Raw genomic sequence first — 22,751 nt, forward strand, 5'->3', positions numbered from 1 at the left:
TATTCATGTAAACACAAGAAAGATATTTATTTAACCAAATATTTCGGTCTGGAAATAGCAGACCATCTTCAGTGGTATTACAAGAACAGTTTAAAAAATACAAGCTAGAATACTAATAATAGATCGTTAAAAATAGAACACGCCGCGTGATGTGATATCACTAAGTATGAAACGGAATATTTTGAAGTAGAGACATGATTGGAAAAAAAAATAAATAAATAATGAGTAATCTGAATTAGACTTTCCCAGATTTTTGATATAGATATACAGTCATTACGATTCAGGTTGGGACGATGGAGCAAGGCCTCCACGCTTTCCTTGAACAAACATTCGAACCTATAACGGGATCTATGTAAGAGGCGAGTCCTGGACCAAAAGATGTTGTGATCAGTTTCAATCCAGTGTTGAGCCAATCCAGACTTTTCAGGTTTGTTGTGAAGAATGGAGGATTGATGTTCTTGGATTATTTTTTCAAGAGAACGTCCAGTCTGTCCAAAATAGGAGAGATCACAGTTGCAAGGAATTTGATAAACTCCAGGAAGAGATAAAGCTGAGCGTTTGTCTTTAGGAGAAGGAAAATGAGAAGATAATTTGTTAATAGGTGAATACGTAGTTGTTAAATCATATTTCTTTAAAATTCTTGCGATAGGTTCTGAAATACCGGAGATATAAGGAATAGGCACTCGACGTATTGAAACTTTGTTGTTTTGTGGAGGATTATAAGACCACTTTCTTCATCCAGTATTTAAATGGCCTACTCTCACTGATCTCAATTTCCATTCACTGCTACATTAATAAGAATACCTCTATTCCTCTTCATCATTTGATAAACCTTGTGGTGCATAATCATTTGAAGCTTTATAATCTTCCATGGGGTGTTTAAGGGTCAAAACTGAGAGGAGACCTCCACATAGCCTTTAAAGGAATGCGGAGAACCGAACAGGGTGCACCACCCCAACAGGGTGGTGCACCCTGTTGGGGATCTACTTTGATACTGAACGAACGAGGATGGGCTGGCAATTTGGGATTTAGCCAACCAAATTGTATTCTTATTGGTTAAACCAAAATAAAAAATGACGGTACAACATGACAAAATTTCATGCCGGCTGGGACGTCGCCCGGTTAAACAAGGCCCCCATTGCTTTCGCCAGGGAACCAGGGTGAACAGCAAAAAGTCAGCTACTGGAACAAATCTGAAAACACACCCCAACTCAACATCACCAGAGTTAAAGATCGGTACTATCAACGTAAGAAGCCTGAATGGCAAAGAAATGGAGCTAGCTGAGGAATTAGATAAGTACCAGATCGACATAATAGGGGTGACTGAAACAAAAAAGACCAAAACTGGTGAGATCTTTCTGAGCAATAAATACAAAATGTTATATTCAGGCAATGACAATCAAGGAAAAGAAGGAGTAGCCATAGTATTCAACACAAAATACGAGGCTAATCTTCTTGAATGGCAGTCAGTCTCAAGTAGAGTAATGTGGGCAAATATGAGAATGGGGAACTGGACAATGAGACTTATTTGTGCCTATGGTCCCACAGAAGGTTCTATTAAGGTTGAAGTGGAGGAATTTTTTGACGCTCTAGAAAAAGCAACTGACACAATGAAAAAGGAAAAGTTGGTCCTTGTTGGGGATCTAAATAGCAGAGTAGGAAATGATTGTGAGACATACAAAAATATTTTGGGAAAATTTGGAGAAAAGAGCAAAGCTAATAATAATGGCAAATATCTGTTGCATTTCTGCTCAGGACATGGACTGGTTATTACTAACACCATGTTCCAACATAAAAATGTGGACAAATTCACATGGAGAGAAGAGGCTAGAAATAAGAAAAGTCTCATTGACTATGTTATTGTTGATGGTGATGTTTTCTCCTTGGTGCAGGACACCAGAGTGTACAGAGGATTTGAAATTGGAAGTGATCACTATTTAGTCTTCAGCAGGATAAAATTGAATTTCATATTGAAAAGAATAACATGTAAGAAAGTTCTAAAGCGAATAAAAGTTGAGCAGCTCTCAGATGTGAACTGTAGACTAAAATACACAAAGATTATTGAAAAGAAAATGAAAGAGTTTGAGAACAGGAATCAAACCTTGGAGATTCAGTGGCAAACTCTGAAGAAAACATTGATTGATTCTGCCAGAGAGGCATGTGGTGAGGTTGTGTGCAAGGATAAAAAAAATCAGAACTCCCTGGTGGACACAGGAAGTTAAAGAGGCAGTGAAGGAAAAGAAGAAAGCATACCAAAAGTTCCTGTCAAATAAGTCAGCTTGTGCTCTTAGATAATATAGAGACAAATGCAAGAATGCTAAACAGTGTGTAAAACTAGCTAAGCAAAAGTCATGGGAGGACTTTGGCAAGAACATAGAAAATAAATATCAAGAAGGTGACAAAATATTCTGGAGGTGGTTGAAGAAGCTTAGGAATGGAGGAAAGAGTGCTATAAAAGGAATTAGAGATGATAAAGGTAACATGAAAACAGGAGAAAAAGATATCCTTGAAGTATGGAGTAATTACTTTGAAAAACTGCTAAATGAAACAAGCAGTGATGACAGCACAGTGGTAAAAAACACTGACAGGCATGTAGTCAGGAATACATATCCATACTTGAAGTAGAAAAAGCCATCAAAGGCTTGAAATGTGGAAAGGCAGCAGGAGTAGATGATATTCGACCAGAAATGCTGAAGTATGGTGGTATAAGAGTCTTATAGTGGCTGCACTGCATAGTTCAGAAAGCCTGGACAGAGGGACGAATTCCCGATGATTGGAGTAGAGCTCTCATAGTACCCATATATAAAAAGGGAAATAAAACTGCATGTGAGAATTGCAGAGGTATTTCCCTACTGAGTGTTCCTGGCAAGATCTATGCATGTATACTTGAGAAACGGTTGAGAAGAATTGTGGAAGAAAAGCTTGGTGAAGAACAAGCTGGATTCAGGCCAAATAGAGGCTGTCAGGATCAGATCTTCACTTTACGAGAAATAGTCGAGAAAGCATGGGAATATAACAAAGATCTGTATTTAAGTTTTGTCGATCTGGAAAAGGCATATGACAAGGTGCCAAGAGAGAAGCTATTCAATACGCTGCAGTTATATGGTGTCAATGGGGCATTATATCAAGCAATACCTAGTCTTTATTTGAGTTGTAAGTCAGCAGTTAGAATTGAAGGAAGTACAGGAAGATGGTTTAATGTTAAATCTGGTGTGAGACAAGGATGTACATTATCCCCTCTGTTATTCATTATCTATATGGATCACATAATGAAGGAAAGTGGTATTAAACCTGATATCAAAATTGGAGATGTTAATGTCAGCTCTTTGCTTTATGCGGATGATGTTATACTTCTAAATAAATCCGCTACAAGTCTGCAAGATTCTATGACTAAATTGAATAGCTGTTGTAATAGATATGGTATGAAGGTCAGCAATAAAAAGCCCAAGACAATGAAAATAGGCAGAATCATTGAAAATGTCAACTGTGTTGTGAATGGAGAACCTGTGGAACAAGTAAAACATTTCAGCTACTTAGGCACGATTTTTACTGAAGATGGTAAATTAAATATAGAAACAGACAACAGAATCAGCAAAGCTGGTATGGTGGGAAGTCAATTGAATAAATTCATATGGAATAAGAGAGAAATTAGTCGGAACACTAAATAAGCTATATACAAGACAGTGTTCAAACCAGTTTTAACTTATGGATCTGAGAGCTGGGTCAGAAGTAAAACACTTGACCAAAGACTAGAGTCCACAGATATGAGAGTCGTGAGAAAGATTAGAGGCGTGAACAGATGGCATCAATGGCAATATCATATTAAACATGAGGATATTAGGAAAGAACTTGACATTGTCAGCATCCAGGAATGCATTAGCAGAGCTAATCTCAGGTGGTATGGTCACTTAAATAGAATGGGAGAGGAAAGATTAGCAAAACAAGTGTTCTCTGCTAGGTTGGCAGGAAAACGACCCAGAGGAAGACCAAGATATAGGTGGATTGATATGGTACAAAGTGCCTTAGACGATAGAAATATAAGATCTGATAATGTTGGGGTCTTGACAAGTAACAGACTGATTTGAAGGAAAATTGTAGATAGGAAGTTAGTAATGATGTAATTTTTTCATGTAATACTGTCATATCCTGTACAACACTTGAGGGTACATGGTAGGAATTTGATGATGATCTTCCATAACCAATACCTTAAACTCTGAACTCCTTTTTCTATTTGTCAGTCAAAGACAGACCCGTTTCTACATTTTGTGAGGCCCTGTGCGAAATGGAAAAGTGGGGCCCCTGAAAGTTAGTAACATTTATGGAAATTTTAAATGGAAGAATATCTTGTTAATTAGTTAATTAAATCAAATATGAAAAAAATTTATGCGCATAAATAAACAAGTATGCTCTTTAACATCAATTTAAGTAAAGGGAAAAAATTAGTTAAAAAATAAATGTGTTTGTATGTACATGATATATTACTTTATTATATAAGTACACATTATCATATAAATAAATCATAAATAAATAATATAAAAATATTAAAAAAATTCCATTTTTACTATAAAGAATGAAATATATGTATAACAGCTTATAAGATTTAAAAGGAATCTTAATATATTAAATTTTATTTAACCTAATGTGCTTATCAATAAAATCATTTATAACGCTATCAAAATTCAATTTTTTTTGCAATTTCATGCTCTATAGATATTATTGCCAGGGACGACAAACGTTCTTGAGACATAGAAGATCGCAAATAGGTTTTTATTAATTTTAATTTGGAAAATGACCTTTCTGCTGATGCGACCGTAACTGGACTGGTCAATAATATTTCAAATGTCGTAGTAATATTTGGATAAATATCCGACAAATTATTTGCAATTATGAATTTTAAAATATTAATGGGTTCATCTTCTGGAACAATATTTCTAAAAATAATTAATTCATTGTAAAATTCAGATTCATCAATATCTGTATTTAATTTTTGATACAGCTGTTTGCAGCAAAACTTTAGTTCATTTTCTGTCATTTTTCTTATTAATTTCATATCATAAAGAAATCCAAATGATTTTTTGTGAATTTCATACAATTCAAATCTTTTTTTGACAGATTGTAGAATAGTATCTAAAATTACAAAAAAGAAATTTATCCTAAAATTATCTTTCTTATCACCTATGTGTGATTCATCAGGTGTTTCATAATCAAAAAATGCTTTTTTTCGACGTACTGGACTTTCTTTAAATTTAATTTCTAATAGATTTCACAGTTCTTTAGCAATCTAAAAACAGCTATCAAATCCTGATATTCTCTGCTCTTCAAAGTACTGCACTAACTCTTTAATATGCTTAGTTGCTACGTCTATGGGAATTTTTGCATTTTGTAATACTTTACTTACTAAATTAACTTTTGACAAAAGCTCATACCAAATTACAAGGCTTAGTATAAACTCAAATGAATCTATTTGTTCATATAATGAAACCACTTCTACTTTGATAGTATTATCTGATGCAGTTTTAGATAATTCTTTTAGTGCATTTAAAAATTCTGGAATTTGTAAATTCCAGAATTTACAAATACAGCTCTAACTGATTCTATTCTACATTCCCATCTTGTATCACATAAAGGTTTTGGAGTTAATTGTTTAACAAATTTCTTTAACATGTCCCAACGTGAAGTTGAGGCAGCAAATAATACATATTTTTTTTGAAATTATTAAAAAAAATTGCTATAATTGATGATTTTGCGACATCGCCTAAAATCAAATTTAAATTATGACAGACGCAAGGAGTATAAAATGCCTTTTCGTTTTCATTTAAAATGTAAGCACAGACTCCCTTATATACTCCTTTCATATTCGCTCCGTTATCATACTCTTGCCCTCTACAATCTGACAATTTAAGATTTAATTTATTCAAACGTGATTTTATATTTTCATATATACCTTTACCAGTAGTGTCATTAGTTGTTAAAAACGTCAAAAAGTGTTCATGCATTTCAATATCTGCTTCAAATATACGTAAAAATCTAAACTAAATTATGACAGACGCAAGGAGTATAAAATGCCTTTTCGTTTTCGTTTAAAATGTAAGCACAGACTCCCTTATATACTCCTTTCATATTCGCTCCGTTATCATACTCTTGCCCTCTACAATCTGACAATTTAAGATTTAATTTATTCAAACGTGATTTTATATTTTCATATATACCTTTACCAGTAGTGTCATTAGTTGTTAAAAACGTCAAAAAGTGTTCATGCATTTCAATATCTGCTTCAAATATACGTAAAAATCTAAACATTACTGAAATTTGCTCCTCATGACTAACATCAAGAGTACAATCGAGAATTATTGAATAGTACTTTGCCTGTCGTATCATTTTTACAATATTTTGTTGAATTTTGGTTCCCATATCAACAATTAATTCATTTTGCACAATGGGTGATAGATACGAATTTTGTTTCTTACCTATAATTTTTCCCCCGAACATCGCATTAAATGATCTTTTAAAAGTGGATCAAATTCTGCAATTAATTCTATGATTCTTAAAAAATTACCATTATGGGCTGTGTACAAAGTATCAAAATTACCTCTAAAAGCTAAATTATGTTCGGATAAATAAAGAATTGCTGCTACTAGTCGTCTTAAAACATTTCTTAACCGTTCTGCTTCAAATTTTATTATATTTTGATTTGCCTGATCAATTGTATTTTGATTTTTTAAATTACATTCCATTTGTGTCCATGAATACATGCATTTCATGTGCACTGGATTTCGTTTGTGCAACTTTAATCTTTCACTTACATGTCGCCAGTCAGAAAAGTCATTATTAGATAAAAATTTATCATCAGAAGAAAATAATTTGCAACAAAAACAAAAAATAGTGTTGGAAGAGTTTGAATATACAAGCCATCTTCTGTTTTGCTTCTCTCCGTTTGTAATTGTCCTAACATAGTGAGCTGTGGAAAAACATCTGTTGTTCTCATCCTTTGGAAAATCATTTTCAGTCAGAGGAGATGGTGGACCACGTTGTACAATTTGTGTTAGTGTTGCGTTGTTCAAAATTTTGGGCCATGTTGCTGGATCATCAATAGTAAATAGTTCACCTTCCTCTGGTGTCTCAGTTTTAGGATCTTCAATACTCATCTTAAAAACGTGGTGCAGTGCCAACGAAAGAATGATGCACTGTTATCAGTATAATTTTACCAAGAAAATACATAAAAATATTTTGCTTACTATAACAATAGTTGGTTTTAAAATTATATACATATATTTTTCTATATAAGAATATTTTTTATATAATAATTACAATATTAATTTATATAATAATTAAAAAAATTAATTGATTTTCTTTTTTCAATTGGTGCGGGGCCCTGTGCCACCACACAGTTTGCACACCCATGAATATGGCCCTGGTCAAAGATAACCTTGTGAGCGTCTATGCTACCAAAACACAGGAATAACTAATTTCTCACAGAAAAGATTTCATGTCACTTCCCTTTACTTGCAATAATACCCAGATATCCAAAAATGATTGGATTTCTCTTCTTGGGGGTGACCAACACTTCTAGTCTTTCCTGGGACAAAACATATCTCTGCCTAACTGCTGCCAAAAAGCTATGTACATGTTTCTACTCAAAGGACCACTTTTCACCTGTACAAGTGCTAAAACTGCATAAATCCTGAATCTACCCAAACACAGAATACTGCTTATATATTTGGGATTGTGAACTCAAAGCCTCTCTAAGACTGCTTAATTCCATTCAGAATAGGGCAATCCAATTAACTGATGCACTCCCTTACAGATCCAGTCCAACCCATCTTTCAGCAACATTTAATTTCTACCTTATACCTCTTCTGTAGGTACTTTCATGTAAAACATGTTTCTGAACTGGCTACTACCATTCATCCACTTTCTTATAAAACTAATAGCAGTGTTGATTTCCACTTATGTCACCTTCTTCTATTGATGAATGGCACACTGAATATTACAGTCAACTTTCACTGCAGCAAACTCATTTGCTATAACAAACTACTAAAAAAAAGTCCCAACTAAAGCCCAATCTGCACAATGCTATGCTAAAGAAAATTCACTATAACATACTATCCATTATAATAATAATCAACTCCTTCGATTCCTACTAGTTTTGCTATAATGAGAATTGAGAGTATTATTGAATGATTACTGTCCCCCATCTGATCAGTGGCATAACTATCATTTTTATCATCACTCTGACAAGCTTTCAGAACCCTTCGCTCATGATGGATCTTCTGCACAGTTCTCTGTAGCTGTCACGTGCTTTCATCAGGATTTCAAAGCATATTAGTAACACTGATGTCCTCAATTACAACGATCATAGGCTACAGATCCAAATCTTGACACTAGAATGGTGCTAATAAACCCTCTTTAGACAAGGTGAAAATTATTTAAAAGTTTGCATGGGTTATTTGTGTATATAAAAATATGTCAAAAGAAAAATAACTTACTGATTTTCTATCATTCTTTGACACACTTTTGCCATGGTCCCTAAAGTTTCAGTAGTATTCTCAATAGGTAGATCTTTGTTTTCTGACACAAACCGTGAAGTGGCATCACTGAGTACTCTTAAAACTGGAGTTGCATGTGCATAAAATAATGACATTCTGTTAGCTAATTCATGAGGAACTTCAAGGTCACCATCTGGGGGATCCTGAAAATTTAAAACAGCTTAAGAAGTAAAATATGAATAAATAAGGAAATCGATTCATATTTACATTATTGTTAGTGATGTGAGATAGTTGCATACTACAAACATACATCAGAATTCAGATGAATGTTTCTAAGCTCAAATCAAAATTCAAAATAATCTAAAAACACAACTGGATGGATTAGAATATTGTTTTATATTACCATAATGGAATATGAGACCATGAGACTTTGATAATTTCTTTCTCAGAAGAATTTAATCATTGTCAGCCTGGATGGCTGAGTGGTTAGCATATCTGCCCTCCAACCAACAATCTGCAGGCGCGAATCCCACCATGGGCATGGATGTTTGTGATTGTCATTAGTGTGAAAGTGAAAGATGAATTTCATTTCCCGGTATGAGACCAATGCTCCACTTATTGGAGACCCGAAGTGGCTTGAAAAAAGTTCCATATTTGGTCTCTAGAGTATATTTCCAGACTATGTAAAAAAAATAAATAAAAAATACAAAAAAAATCCTTAGCCCACCCACAGTACAAAATATACTATAAGTTTGCAAATAATCTTCTGTGGGTAGGAACAACATAAAAATAAGTATTAATTTTTATGGCTATTTTGCCTATTTTTCTTTAGGAGTACTCCTTTTATGATGCCATTGGCTTTTTACTCAATTTTCAGGACATTACCAATGTTTTAAAGATAGATACATGAAGAACATATGGAAGGAATAATTTCGAACACATCTTTGTAGGATGTTCCTGGTTGTCTTCTTATTGAGCAGCATCTGGTGTATGGCAATAAACATATATATTATGAAATATGACTGAAAGGAAAGGGGAGGTTGGAAATGTGGAGATATAGAGATGTGGGAGAATTGCAAGTAAGACGAAGGTATGTTAATTTAAAACCTGGGTTATAAAGGTGGGCTGTGAGAGAAGAAAGGATACAAAATATAGGGAAAACAGATACAGCAGTCCATGCTCTTGAACAGAAGCATACCTCACAAATCTACAAAGCTGTAATAGTAGATATACAGAAAAATGAAACAGTGCTTAGAATATTGGAAACAATAGCCATAAAATGTGACAAAAATTCCATAAATATTCACCACTCCTATATAATCTCCAAGAGTTGGAAGCTCCAAAACATAAAAATTATGTCACAACTCTAACCTATAGAAAAACAACATAGATACACCCAAGCTCTGAGACGACAAACAGTCAAAATGGATTACACCCCATTACTCCTTAATCTTATTTCATCATACTCTATCCTTCTCCTTTCTCTCAAAATTTTCTATCATTTACCAAAGAATTCACAGCCCACCCTTGAAACCTGGATTTTAAATTAATCTTTGTCTTGCCACAATTCTTCCACATCTCTACATCTTCACATTTCCGCCCTCCTTTCAGTCATACTTCAACAGTAATATAAATGTTTATCATCATACCCTGGATGCTGCTCAATAAGAAGACAACCAGGACTACAAAGATACGCCCAAAATTATTCCTTCCTAGTATTCTTCATGTATCTGTTTTTAAAACATCAGTAATGCCCTAAAAATTGAGTAAAAACCCAATGACATCATAAAAGTGGTATTCCTAAAAAAATACATAGATTTATTTATATTATGACTTTATATTCACATAAATGAAACAGGAAGGTTTAAAATGCATAAGTGCAATTAATTTTATTAAACATTAGCAGAAAAGCCTGTTAAAAATGGGATAATTTTTTTTTAAATAAAACGAATTTTCTTATCTATATTTATTAATTATTTGCACTGAGTCTTACTTTATCAGTGCAAACCACTAAGAAATAAAACAAAAAAAAGTAAATGAAAATGAAAACTGCATAAAATACAACATCAATGTAAAACAGGTAATTTATATCAGGGTGCCCAGCAAAAACAATATATCATGATAATTTTATACAGCATTACTGATAAAATTTTTTGCTTATATACTACTACTTAATGTACAAAATACCAAACAAATGGAAGAAATAAATCATTTCTTTTTTTGGCCTGAATACACTAAGAACTCTACAAATGCAACTTAATTTTGACACATGAACTCACCTGCTGAGAACAAATAATTCTGCTTTGTTTCTGCTGTGTCACTCAGGATATCTCTGTCCAACCTAACCACCCAAATTTGTATTAGTGACAGACATAGAAACAAAATGAGAGATTGTGAATTTCATACTGTTGTGATCTTGATAAATAATGATCAGTGCCATCATAAATCCAAAACACCTTACTTCAAAGTTATAGTAAAGCAATGACTATTAATCACTTTTGCAAATCACACTATAAACCTGTCAACTTAGTTAAAATCAACTACATATGTACTATTTTTTTTTTTTTTTTTTTTTTTAATGTGAACCCTACCTGAGAAAAGTAGTATCAGGGGTTGGCAAGTCATGCACTATCTAATGATTTATGTGCCACCTAATGATGCTACCCACATTACATAGATCTGAAAGTTCATTTTTCACTTGGTTAGGCTATAATAAATTTAGTTTAATCCTTTATCCAAGTGTAAGCAAACAAAGTTTGCCCCTGAAAATATCTTCAGGACTGAGGTAAGATAGTACAACACCAGTCAACTCGCAGCAAAGGTGGATCAAGCTCTCAACTCCATGTCTCAGTATCTCCCATAATGCACAGCACATCTCCTTGCAGACATGTATACTGCTATGCATAAGGGGGTGGGGGACACTACCCATACTGGTTTCGACCTTTATTGAGGTCTCGTCAGTGGGAGCCAGGCCCAGAGTGGAGATACTAAGGCAGAAGCAATAGGAGAGGTCATCCTTACCTATAGGAGTTGCCAAAAGGTGTGCCACCTTATTATTAAATTACTCTGGATTTAGAGAAAGATGTTGAAAGTTTATTTTTCACTTGGTTAGTGCTCCCCTCCCCCTTAATGCATAGCAGCATATGCCTGCAAGGAGATGATGTGCTGTGCATTATGGGAAATATTGAGACAAGGAGTTGAGAGCTTGATCCACCTTTGCTGCGAGTTTCCCAGTGTTGTACTACCTTACCTCAGTCCTGAAGATATTTTCAGGCAGAAACTTTGTTTGCTCACACTTGGATAAAGGATTAAACTAAATTTATTATAGTCTAACCAAGTGAAAAATAAACTTTCAACATTTTCTCTAAATCCAGATTAATTTAATAATAAGGTGGCATATCTTTTGGCAACTCCTATAGGTAAGGATGATCTCTCCTATTGCTTCTACCTTAGTATCTCCACTCTGGGCCTGGCTCCCACTGACGTGACCTCAATAAAGTTCGATACCGGTATGGGTAGTGCCCCTCCCCCCTTAATGCATAGCAGTATACATGTCTGCAAGGAGATGTGCTGTGCATTATGGGAGATACTGAGACAAGGAATTGAGAGCTTGATCCACCTTTGCTGCGAGTTTCCCGGTGTTGTACTACCTTACCTCAGTCCTGAAGATATTTTCAGGTGCAAACTTTGTTTGCTCACACTTGGATAAAGGATTAAACTAAATTTATTATTTCATAGATCCCTCAAACCTCGGAGACCAATACCAGCCTAGTAAAATAATTTTCCAAAATAAAATGTATTCATTTTGCCATCAGCCATAATGGATAATGAATAAAAAAATCAATTTTCTATTCTTCTTTTCTGTTTTCTTAGTTTATAAGACTTTTTGGTATTAATCTTGTTTTTTTAAAATTGATTACAAAAATGTATTTTTCCCATAAATAAATATACTTATATGCATTGCATTTTATGAATTAAAAAGATTCCACTTCTTATTGATTTTTTTCTGATCACATGTGGATCATACTCTTTGATGCAAAGCACAATATGTGGACATGCTGCACTTTGCATCAACATATGAATCAGCGATTATTAATATCTTCTTCATGAAACTGAGAGAATGTGGTACACCCATTCAACTTGGATGCACCTTATTTAAAAAGACTTCTGAACTGTCCAGTTAGAGACATCAACAACCCAGGACAGAATATCCTGGTGATTACAGACTAGGAGAGTTGACACTGAATGAAATGAGATAATAGCAAGGACAAAAAGAAGATGTGGATCATACTCTACCAATGGCAAAGAAGTGGAAGAAGAAGAAATGATTTGTAATATTTGTATATTGATATATATGATATTTACAAATATTAAATAGTTTTAATTGAATGTGCACTAGACATATTAAAAACTTTCATGACATGTAGCAAAAATTACATAGAATTTTATTCAAAAACACAATATATTTCATTCAATGTTATGTGGACATCACCAGGGAGAGAGACCATTAAAACTAAATTTAAAACATGAATCGAAATAATGACTCATAAATCATGCATATATTGGCTTGTGTCTCAGTCACAGCTAAAGTATATGATATTAGACTATTAAGAGTTCAAAGGAACAACTGCAGAAAGTTATGTAGATAAAAAAAGAATTTAAAATAATTATCAATTAAAAAAACTTATGAACAATTAATAGTGACCACTTCCCAAAACTTGAATATTGACATACAGTCTGATCAGTTCAGGTTTGGACGATTTTGTAGCATTTCACAAGTTTCAAGAAAAAGACTATTAAATTTGAACTTGCTGGAATGAAGTAGTAGTTTTGTCCTCTCTGAGTCAGAATATTATAATAATATAACACACCATTTTGCTACTTACATATGAAAATATACTCCTGCTATTCAATTATCTATTAGGTTACAAAGTTAAATTAAGCTGGAGAGTAACATGTTCATCCAAAAAATAATAGATAAATAAACAAAAAATAAAATTACTTATATAAGAATACATATAAATTGCAACTGGCATGGATAGTGGCCAATAAAAAATGAAAAATTGCTTAGAGACCTCAAGTCAGGGTTTGCTGGAAACTAAGTGGGCTGTGTAAAAACTCAATGTAGCTTAAAAATATCAAAGTGCTTTACATCGATTTTTACAGAGGTCAAGTCTCATGAGAACTGTTACAAAAATAACCTTGTTTGTCTCTATGTATTTTAAGTTAAAGATTAATGTAAATAACCCTATGGGAATTGATTGTATTTACTGTTTTATTTAAAGTTTCTAGAATGTCAAAAACAAAGGCAATGCTTTGCCATCGGAACTTTGTATAATAGCTATGTATAAGAGCACAAGAAAGTTGTTTACAATCAAGTGTGTGAGAAAGTTGTTTGCGAGTTCTGCACATGAACACCTTCAAAGCTAGTATCAAAGAGGTCTGCTAGTTTCAGAGAAGTTTACGCTGCCTGACAAGACAAGGAAAAAAGAGTGCACGGAGGAGATGAAAGAATGGGCCGGCCTTAACAAAAAGATCAAGGAGAACTGCCGATTTCTTCAGGGTTTACAACCCTTGGTGCAAGGTCCCAAGAAGGCAAAAATAAAAGGGGACTGAGCTGAACAGAGAAGAGGAGTCCAGGTCCAGTTGCTGAGAGAAGAGATGTGAAGCGCTGTTACCAAAGAGAGCCAGAGGAAAAATTGGGAGAACAGCCGATGCCAAGTGCCGGTCGGATGTCCTAGTGCTGCAGGAAGTCAACCAAAGCCAAACGCCGCAGAGTGATCTTCAAGCCTGTATGCTGAAACTTCTTGCCTGAGCTTTTGAGTACTGGGAAGATTGCAGTCCAAGACCCACCAAATATTCCGATGAAGCGCCCTCTTGAACAAGACTCTCCAGATGGAAACCTAAGGCCTGGGATGAAAGAACAACCACAGAGACTTTGATGCAGAACTTTTGAAAAGTGTCGTAACAAAGAGCCTCCGTAAGTGTGTCCCATCTTTTTATATACATTCTTTTGTAATCTAAGGGATACGTCTAAGAAATATCTATAAGAGAGTATACTCTGATTTGTTGTTAACTGGAATATAAATCGTAAGATAACTTGCCATAGCTAGCTGACCTCTTTGTGAGTTAGGGTTTAAATAATTTTTAGCAGAGAAGTAACAGAGTAATTATATTGTATAGTCATTTAATATTGAAAAGGGAAAGTTTGTTTCTTTATACCAAAAGTAACCTTCCTATCACTTACAAAATATAAGATTTATTGTTAAACTGACCATAGATTTTTAATTCGTACGTATGATCGTACAATATTGCCTACTGGTTTCGCTAGTAACTGACTAGCTTTCTCAAGGTTTGCAGTACAAAAAAATGATAAATACAAAAAAGATTTAAGAATACAAAAAAAGTTAGTACCTGTTAGGTACTAATGTTTTTTAGGTAAGGTAACATGTTCGCGTGACATTTCTACTCGGTATCATGAACACGCGTTACATGCAAACGCGTAATATGATTATTCGCGTACTGTAGTTTTGTTGAACTGAGGGAATTAATTAGATTTTTCTAAGTATCGTTCAGTATGGCCCCCTTGATTTCTGTTTAGGTTGCTGCCTGTACGTAGCACTACTGCTGCTTCTTTAAATAATCTATGTCTGTAATCTTCGTCTACGTAGGGCATAGAGCTGTTATTCCAGTCTATAGTGTAGTTCGAAGTTGAAAAGTGATGTGCTAACCCGGAGGTGGTCGTTCTGTTGTGATTTACAATTTACATCCCCAACATGTTCTTTCTGTCTAATATTTCCAGGCTTCGAGAAGCCTGGAAATATCATATTACACTATGGAATATCATAAAGGAATATTATTAAGCTATGGAATATCATATTACGCATTTGCATGTAATGCATGTTCATGATACTGAGTAGAAATGTCACGCGAACGTGTTACCTTAGCTACCTAACAGGTACTAACGTTTTTTTGTATTCTTAAACCTTTTTTGCATTTACCATTTTTTTGTACTGTGCAAGCCTTGAGAAAGCTAGTCAGTTACTAGCGAAACCGGTAGGCAATATTGTACAAACATACGTACGAATTAAAAATCTATGGTCAGTTTAACAATAAGTCTTATATTTTGTAACATTTTATGACCAAAAACATGTATAATTCTTCCTTATGCTTATTTAATGTACCTTGTTATTAATGTAAATAAATGTATTTATTTTATGTATCAATAGAGTGTCGCCTGTTACTTTATTTTACAATACACTGTTTCTAAAAAATATTCGGATCTGTGAGCAGGAAACAATTCAGGCAATAAAAGTGCAGTTTAAGTACTTAAAAACCACGACTGTTTATGTAAACTTTGTTGAAGGAATTTACGCTAGTAAGAGAGAGAGAAATCTGCCGATTGTTTTACTGAGTCTTGTGCCGATATAGAGATACTGGTGGTGCAGTCTAACAAATAAATTTTCCAGTGTTCATAGGTACGACTAGTAAAACTCTTAGTGCGAAAGGTAGATAAACTTAATATGCAATAGAATAAGTAAGAGAGGTTAAGAAAGCAAAAGCACACACTGCTAATAAAGAATATATTACAATATAGGACAACAACACCTTTCGTTATAATAACGCATTAAACAGCTTGATATTACAATAGTGCAGACAGCCTCCTTTACAGCTGAATGTGTGCCATCCAAATTCTCAGGATTTTTAAGCCCCCAATAGTATTAAGATTAGGATGGTTAATCAAAAATTTCACAGTCTTCTTTAAATTTCTGTTCATACCAGTTTTTGTATGATGCAAAGAACAAGTACTTTTCCAATCAATTCGATGTAAGGTGTTAAGAGCGTGATCTGAGAGGCCTGCTTCACCAAAATTATTATGTTTAATGTGTCGTTAGTGTTTTGTTACGGATAGGGATTGTACGTCCAGTTTCCCCAATATAAAGTAAGTTACAGGTGCAATAGATACAATAAACTCCAGGGTGTGCCAATGGGAGAAGACGATCCTTAGTGGTGTTGAATATGTTTTTTAATTTTAAAGGTGGTTTAAAAGTGGTATTAAAATTATAATAATGTAGGATTTTATTAATTTTTTCTGATAACCCTTTAATGTATGGGAGTGTTATGGTTTTACTGTAATCTATATTACCTTTTTTTGATGAAGTTTTATGAAGAATTTTATTAATAGTGTTTTTGCTATATCCGTTATTTATAATATTGCTAATCATTTTTAATTCTTGTTTAAGAGCTTGTTCATTAGAGCAAATTGTTATAGCTCTGCATTTTGTGACGGGTGGTGATATGAGTTAGCATGTATATATTAACAGGTGTGTGTAGGCTTACGGTAAACAGTGAAGGATAGACTGCCTGAGGGAAGACATGATTAGCGTATCCAGGAACAGGAGCGAGTTCTGATTTTCAATTTCAATGGCAAATTGTATGTGCTCATGTTGTTTGTTCAGGTGGCTAAAGAATGTGTTTAACGTTTGGTGGCTGTGTGGCCAGATAACGAAAACATTGTCAACGTATCTAAGCCAAACTTTAGGTTTTAGAGTAAAGGAATCAAGATCACATTGCTCAAACGTTTCCATATAAAATCAGCAATTGGGGGGAGGGAGTGGTTAGCCCACGGCCGTACCTTCTTTTTGTAGGTAAAATTTATTCTACCACAGGAAGTAACCGGAACATGGTACATGGACAAAGAGAGTAGTAATATGGGCACATCTGATGTTACACTCATTAAAAAGTACAAGGATATCTGTGGACCAATGAGAATATTGCAATGTAATGTACACTAAAGTCAGAAGCATCAGGAAACAGGATGGGAGAGTTTAGGATATTGGTTTGACTTGACGAAACCAATGCCCTAACGAAGAGGATATTGTTACAGGCAGAGAATGTAGGGTATTAAATTACACTTGACAAGAAGTGTATGAGTTTTGTTTTCAACCTTTACCCAATCATGAGCAAACAAAAGTTGCATGATAATTATATTCATATTGACTAGGCTATTTATAAATAGAGGATGTTGGCTTTGCATCAGATTGTCTTGGTATCCCATAATGCACAACTCATCCCTTTCACACACACACACACACACACACACACACACACACACACACACACACACACACACACACACACACACACACACACATATATCCCATCCATCCATCTTCAAGGCCCACCTTTCCTAATTGGGTTGTGGGGGAAGCAGCTGCAAGAGGGACTTCCAATCACGATCCTCCACCACCAAGCTCAGGTGTTCTGATGTGAATCCCAGATGTGTCCACACCCAAGGTTTTGGATATAATCTATCCAGCGAGTCCTTGGCCTTCCACGTGGCTTGGCAAAGAGGGCCTGCTGGAGGAGACTCTCTTGTGGCATTCTGACCAGCTGCCCGTACCATTGTAACTGTGATCTCTCAACACAGAGAAGCAGTGGTTGAGTATTGGAGGTTTCCCAAATTGCAGAGCTTCTGACTGTCGAGTCTTGTCAGCCCTGCAACCCCTCGAAGGAACCTCATTTCAGCTGCTTGGATTCATGTCCAATATATATCATACATTATTGGCAGGGGTCCACTACACAGACTGGTCAGACTTTCTTGAGGTCTCATCAGCGGAACCCAGCGCTTTTTTTTTTTTTTTTTTGAGACGGTAGGCACACCATACAGACATCTTTATTAACAGTATCACGTGACATAAGGATTCAGAATCATTTTAATTGTCAACTTTTCATGCTAGCAATGAATGCGTACCAGCACCTATTGTTTTCTAAAGCAAGTGCTGATGGGAGCTATATCTGTGAAGATACTGAGAGATAAATGAAAGCATGAGTCATATTTTCCATATACAAGTAACAAAATGGTGTGTCACCATATCAATAAAACGTACCTGATGAAAAATTGTCGTAGCAAGTTTTTATTTTTTATTATTTTTTTTTTACTTGATTGGAAAGTAAATTATATTTAACAAGAAATTATATTTTTGTTTTAATTCTTTACCAAAGTGGAAGCAAATAAAAGTTTGTGCATAAAATACCTTCGTCGCAAGACTACTTAGTCCTCTATTTCCATGGGTCCAGAATCCACCAATGAGACTTCAATAATGGAGTCATCTCCGTGAAGTAGTGAAGGGTCACTACTTCCCATGAAGCAGAGGCATTAATACATGTCCAAAAGAAGGAAGTATGCTGCTATGCCTTATGGGAATAACAAGGTATTTTATTGCGAAGTCAACAGTCTTTATATAGTAGCCTAGTCATGAAGATTCACCTGCAATCTTTTATTTGCTCATGCTTGGATTAACACAAGAATATAATTTCTAGTGATTTTAATTTAGTTTCTGACCAAGTGAAAAAATTTGCTATAAAATGTAAGGGAACTATATTTTCAGGGAGGATAGAGGGAGAACACAAGAAAAGGGTAATACAAATGATAGAAAAACTACTAGAAAGAGTAAAAGCATACAAAGAGAAAGGAGAGAGTGAATTCAGAACTATCTGGTGCGATATAAAAACCAACAAAGCAAAATATATAGTTGGTTGTTGCTATGGATTAAGGAGATGTAGATGACATGCATTAGCAAATTACATATAGTTTAATGAGAGGCAATCAATATGGAAAAATTCAACCACGGGGATGAAAAATTAGGAGAAAAGGACATATAGGAAAGAAAATAATTTATGCAGCTTCTTCTTAGCCTCTTTCCATCCACTGTTGGATATAAGCCATTCTTAACTAAAAAGTTAATGAACCACACATACATATCACTCTGGTATATGACAATCAGAAGACAAAACATACAGGGAAAGAAAATAATTTATGTAGCATCTTCTTTTTTGGTCTCTTTCCATCCAATGTTGGATATAAGCCTTCTTTAAATTTCCAGTTCTGTCTGTCTTTAGTCGACGCCCACCACCTTATGTCAAACCTTTGTAGATCATCCCTCCATCTTGTTCTCTGGCAACCTTTCCTTCTCTTGGTATCCAATCAGCACTTAATTTTCTCTACCTTTCATCTGGCAGTCTATTAATATGGCCAGCCCATCTCCATTTACATGCTTTAAAATCATCATCATCGTCAAATTCCTGCCATTACCCTCAAGGGGTGTACAGGATATGACTGTACTACATGAAAAAAATTACATCACTATTGATTTCCTATCTACAATTTTCCTCCAAATCAGTCTGTTACTTGTCAACACTCCAACATTATCAGATCTTATATTTCTATCGTCTAAAGCACTTTGTACCTTATCAATCCACCTATATCTTGGTCTTCCTCTGGGTCGTTTTGCTGCCAACCTGGCAGAGAACACTTGTTTTGCTAATCTTTCTTGCCCATTCTGTTTAAGTGACCATACCACCTGAGATTAACTCTGCTAACGCATTCCTGAATGCTGACAATGTCAAGTTCTTTCCTAATATCCCCATTTTAAATATGATACTGCCATTGATGCCATCTGTTCATGCCTATAATCTTTCTCAGGATTCTCATATCTGTGGTCTCTAGCCTTTGGTCAAGTGTTTTACTTCTGACCCAGCTCTCAGATCCATAAGTTAAAACTGGTTTGAACACTGTCTTGTATACAGCTAATTTAGTGTTCCGACTAATTTCTCTCTTATTCCATATGAATTTATTCAATTGACTTCCCACCATACCAGCTTTGCTGATTCTGTTGTCTGTTTCTATATTTAATTTACCATCTTCAGTAAAAATCGTGCCTAAATAGCTGAAATGTTTTACTTGTTCCACAGGTTCTCCATTCACAACACAGTTGACATTTTCAATGATTCTGCCTATTTTCATTGTCTTTGTCTTTTTATTGCTGACCTTCATACCATATCTATTACAACAGCTATTCAATTTAGTCAGAGAATCTTGAAGACTTGTAGCAGATTTATTTAGAAGCATAACATCATCCGCATAAAGCAAAGAGCTGACATTAACATCTCCAATTTTGATATCATGTTTAATACCACTTTCCTTCATAATGTGATCCATATAGATAATGAATAACAGAGGGGATAATGTACATCCTTGTCTCACACCAGATTTAACATTAAACCATCTTCCTGTACTTCCTTCAATTCTAACTGCTGACTTACAACACAAATAAAGACAAAGTATTGCTTGATATAATGCCCCATTGACACCATATAACTGCAGCGTATTGAATAGCTTCTCTCTTGGCACCTTGTCATATGCCTTTTCCAGATTGACAAAACTTAAATACAGATCTTTGTTATATTCCCATGCTTTCTCGACTATTTCTCGTAAAGTGAAGATCTGATCCTGACAGCCTCTATTTGGCCTGAATCCAGCTTGTTCTTCACCAAGCTTTTCTTCCACAATTCTTCTCAACCGTTTCTCAAGTATACTTGCATAGATCTTGCCAGGAACACTCAGTAGGGAAATACCTCTGCAATTCTCACATGCAGTTTTATTTCCCTTTTTATATATGGGTACTATGAGAGCTCTACTCCAATCATCGGGAATTCGTCCCTCTGTCCAGGCTTTCTGAACTATGCAGTGCAGCCACTGTAAGACTCTTATACCACCATACTTCAGCATTTCTGGACGAATATCATCTACTCCTGCTGCCTTTCCACATTTCAAGCCTTTGATGGCTTTTTCCACTTCAAGTATGGATATGTATTCCTGACTACATGCCTGGTCAGTGTTTTTTTACCACTGTGCTGTCATCACTGCTTGTTTCATTTAGCAGTTTTTCAAAGTAAAAACTCCATACTTCAAGGATATCTTTTTTCTCCTGTTTTCATGTTACCTTTATCATCTCTAATTCCTTTTATAGCACTCTTTCCTCCATTCCTAAGCTTCTTCAACAACCTCCAGAATATTTTGCCACCTTCTTGATATTTATTTTCTATATTCTTGCCAAAGTCCTCCCATGACTTTTGTTTAGCTAGTTTTACACAGTGTTTAGCATTCTTGCATTTGTCTCTATATTCTCTAAGAGCACAAGCTGACTTATTTGACAGGAACTTTTGGTATGCTTTCTTCTTTTCTTTCACTGCCTCTTTAACTTCCTGTGTCCACCAGGGAGTTCTGATTTTTTTTATCCTTACAGACAACCTCACCACATGCCTCTCTGGCAGAATCAATCAATGTTTTCTTCAGAGTTTGCCACTGAATCTCCAAGGTTTGATTCCTGTTCTCAAACTGTTTCATTTTTTCTTCAATAATCTTTGTGTATTTTAGTCTACAGCTCACATCTGAGAGCTGCTCAACTTTTATTCGCTTTAAAACTTTCTTACATGTTATTCTTTTCAATATGAAATTCAATTTTATCCTACTCAAGACTAAATAGTGATCACTTCCAATTTCAAATCCTCTGTACACTCTGGTGTCCTGCACCAGGGAGAAAACACCACTATCAACAATAACATGGTCAATGAGACTTTTCTTATTCCTAGCCTCTTCTCTCCATGTGAATTTGTGCACATTTTTATGTTGGAACATGGTGTTAGTAATAACTAGTCCATGTCCTGAGCAGAAATCCAACAGATATTTGCCATTATTATTAGCTTTGTTCTTTTCTCCAAATTTTCCCAAAATATTTTTGTATGTATCACAATCATTTCCTACTCTGCTATTTAGATCCCCAACAAGGACCAACTTTTCATTTTTCACTGTGTCAGTTGCTTTTTCTAAAGCCTCAAAAAATTCCTCCACTTCTACCTTAGTAGAACCTTCTGTGGGACCATAGGCACAAATAAGTCTCATTGTCCAGTTCCCCATTCTCATATTTGCCCACATTACTCTACTTGAGACTGACTGCCATTCAAGAAGATTAGCCTCGTATTTTGTGTTGAATACTATAGCTACTCCTTCTTTTCCTTGATTGTCATTGCCTGAATATAACATTTTATATTTATTGCTCAGAAAGATCTCACCAGTTTTGGTCTTTTTTGTTTCAGTCACCCCTATTATGTCGATCTGGTACTTATCTAATTCCTCAGCTAGCTCCATTTCTTTGCCATTCAGGCTTCTTATGTTGATAGTACCGATCTTTAACTCTGGTGATGTTGAGTTGGGGTTTATTTTCAGATTTGTTCCAGTAGCTGACTTTTCGCTGTTCGCCCTGGTTCCCTGGCAAAAACAATGGGGGACTTGTGTAACCGGGCGACGCCCCAGCCGGCATGAAATTTTGTCGTGTTGTACCATCATTCTATATTTTGGTTTAACCAATAAGAATTACAATTTGGTCGGCTAAATCCCAAATTGCCAGCCCATCCTCGTCCGTT

At 35.0% G+C, this 22,751-nt stretch overlaps 1 protein-coding gene across 13 annotated transcripts in view; it reads right to left on the minus strand.

The window, feature by feature from the left end:
• LOC150095297 (CYFIP-related Rac1 interactor B-like) overlaps positions 1-22,751 on the minus strand; it is a 587,095-nt gene that overhangs the window by 77,251 nt on the left and 487,093 nt on the right. For all 13 annotated transcript variants that reach the window (XR_016550081.1, XM_090410586.1, XM_090410583.1 and 10 more), the window contains one exon: positions 8,487-8,689. Coding sequence is in view for 12 of the 13 variants with exons in the window: in XM_090410586.1 (XP_090266712.1) it covers positions 8,487-8,689 (203 nt within the window). In the remaining variant the exon portion in view is untranslated. The remainder of the gene's footprint in view (positions 1-8,486; positions 8,690-22,751) is intronic.

This window comes from Typopeltis vanoorti, chromosome 20 (assembly GCF_054136105.1).
Source record: "Typopeltis vanoorti isolate ZY-2024b chromosome 20, IOZ_Tvanoo_1.0, whole genome shotgun sequence".
Taxonomy (NCBI): domain Eukaryota; kingdom Metazoa; phylum Arthropoda; class Arachnida; order Uropygi; family Thelyphonidae; genus Typopeltis; species Typopeltis vanoorti.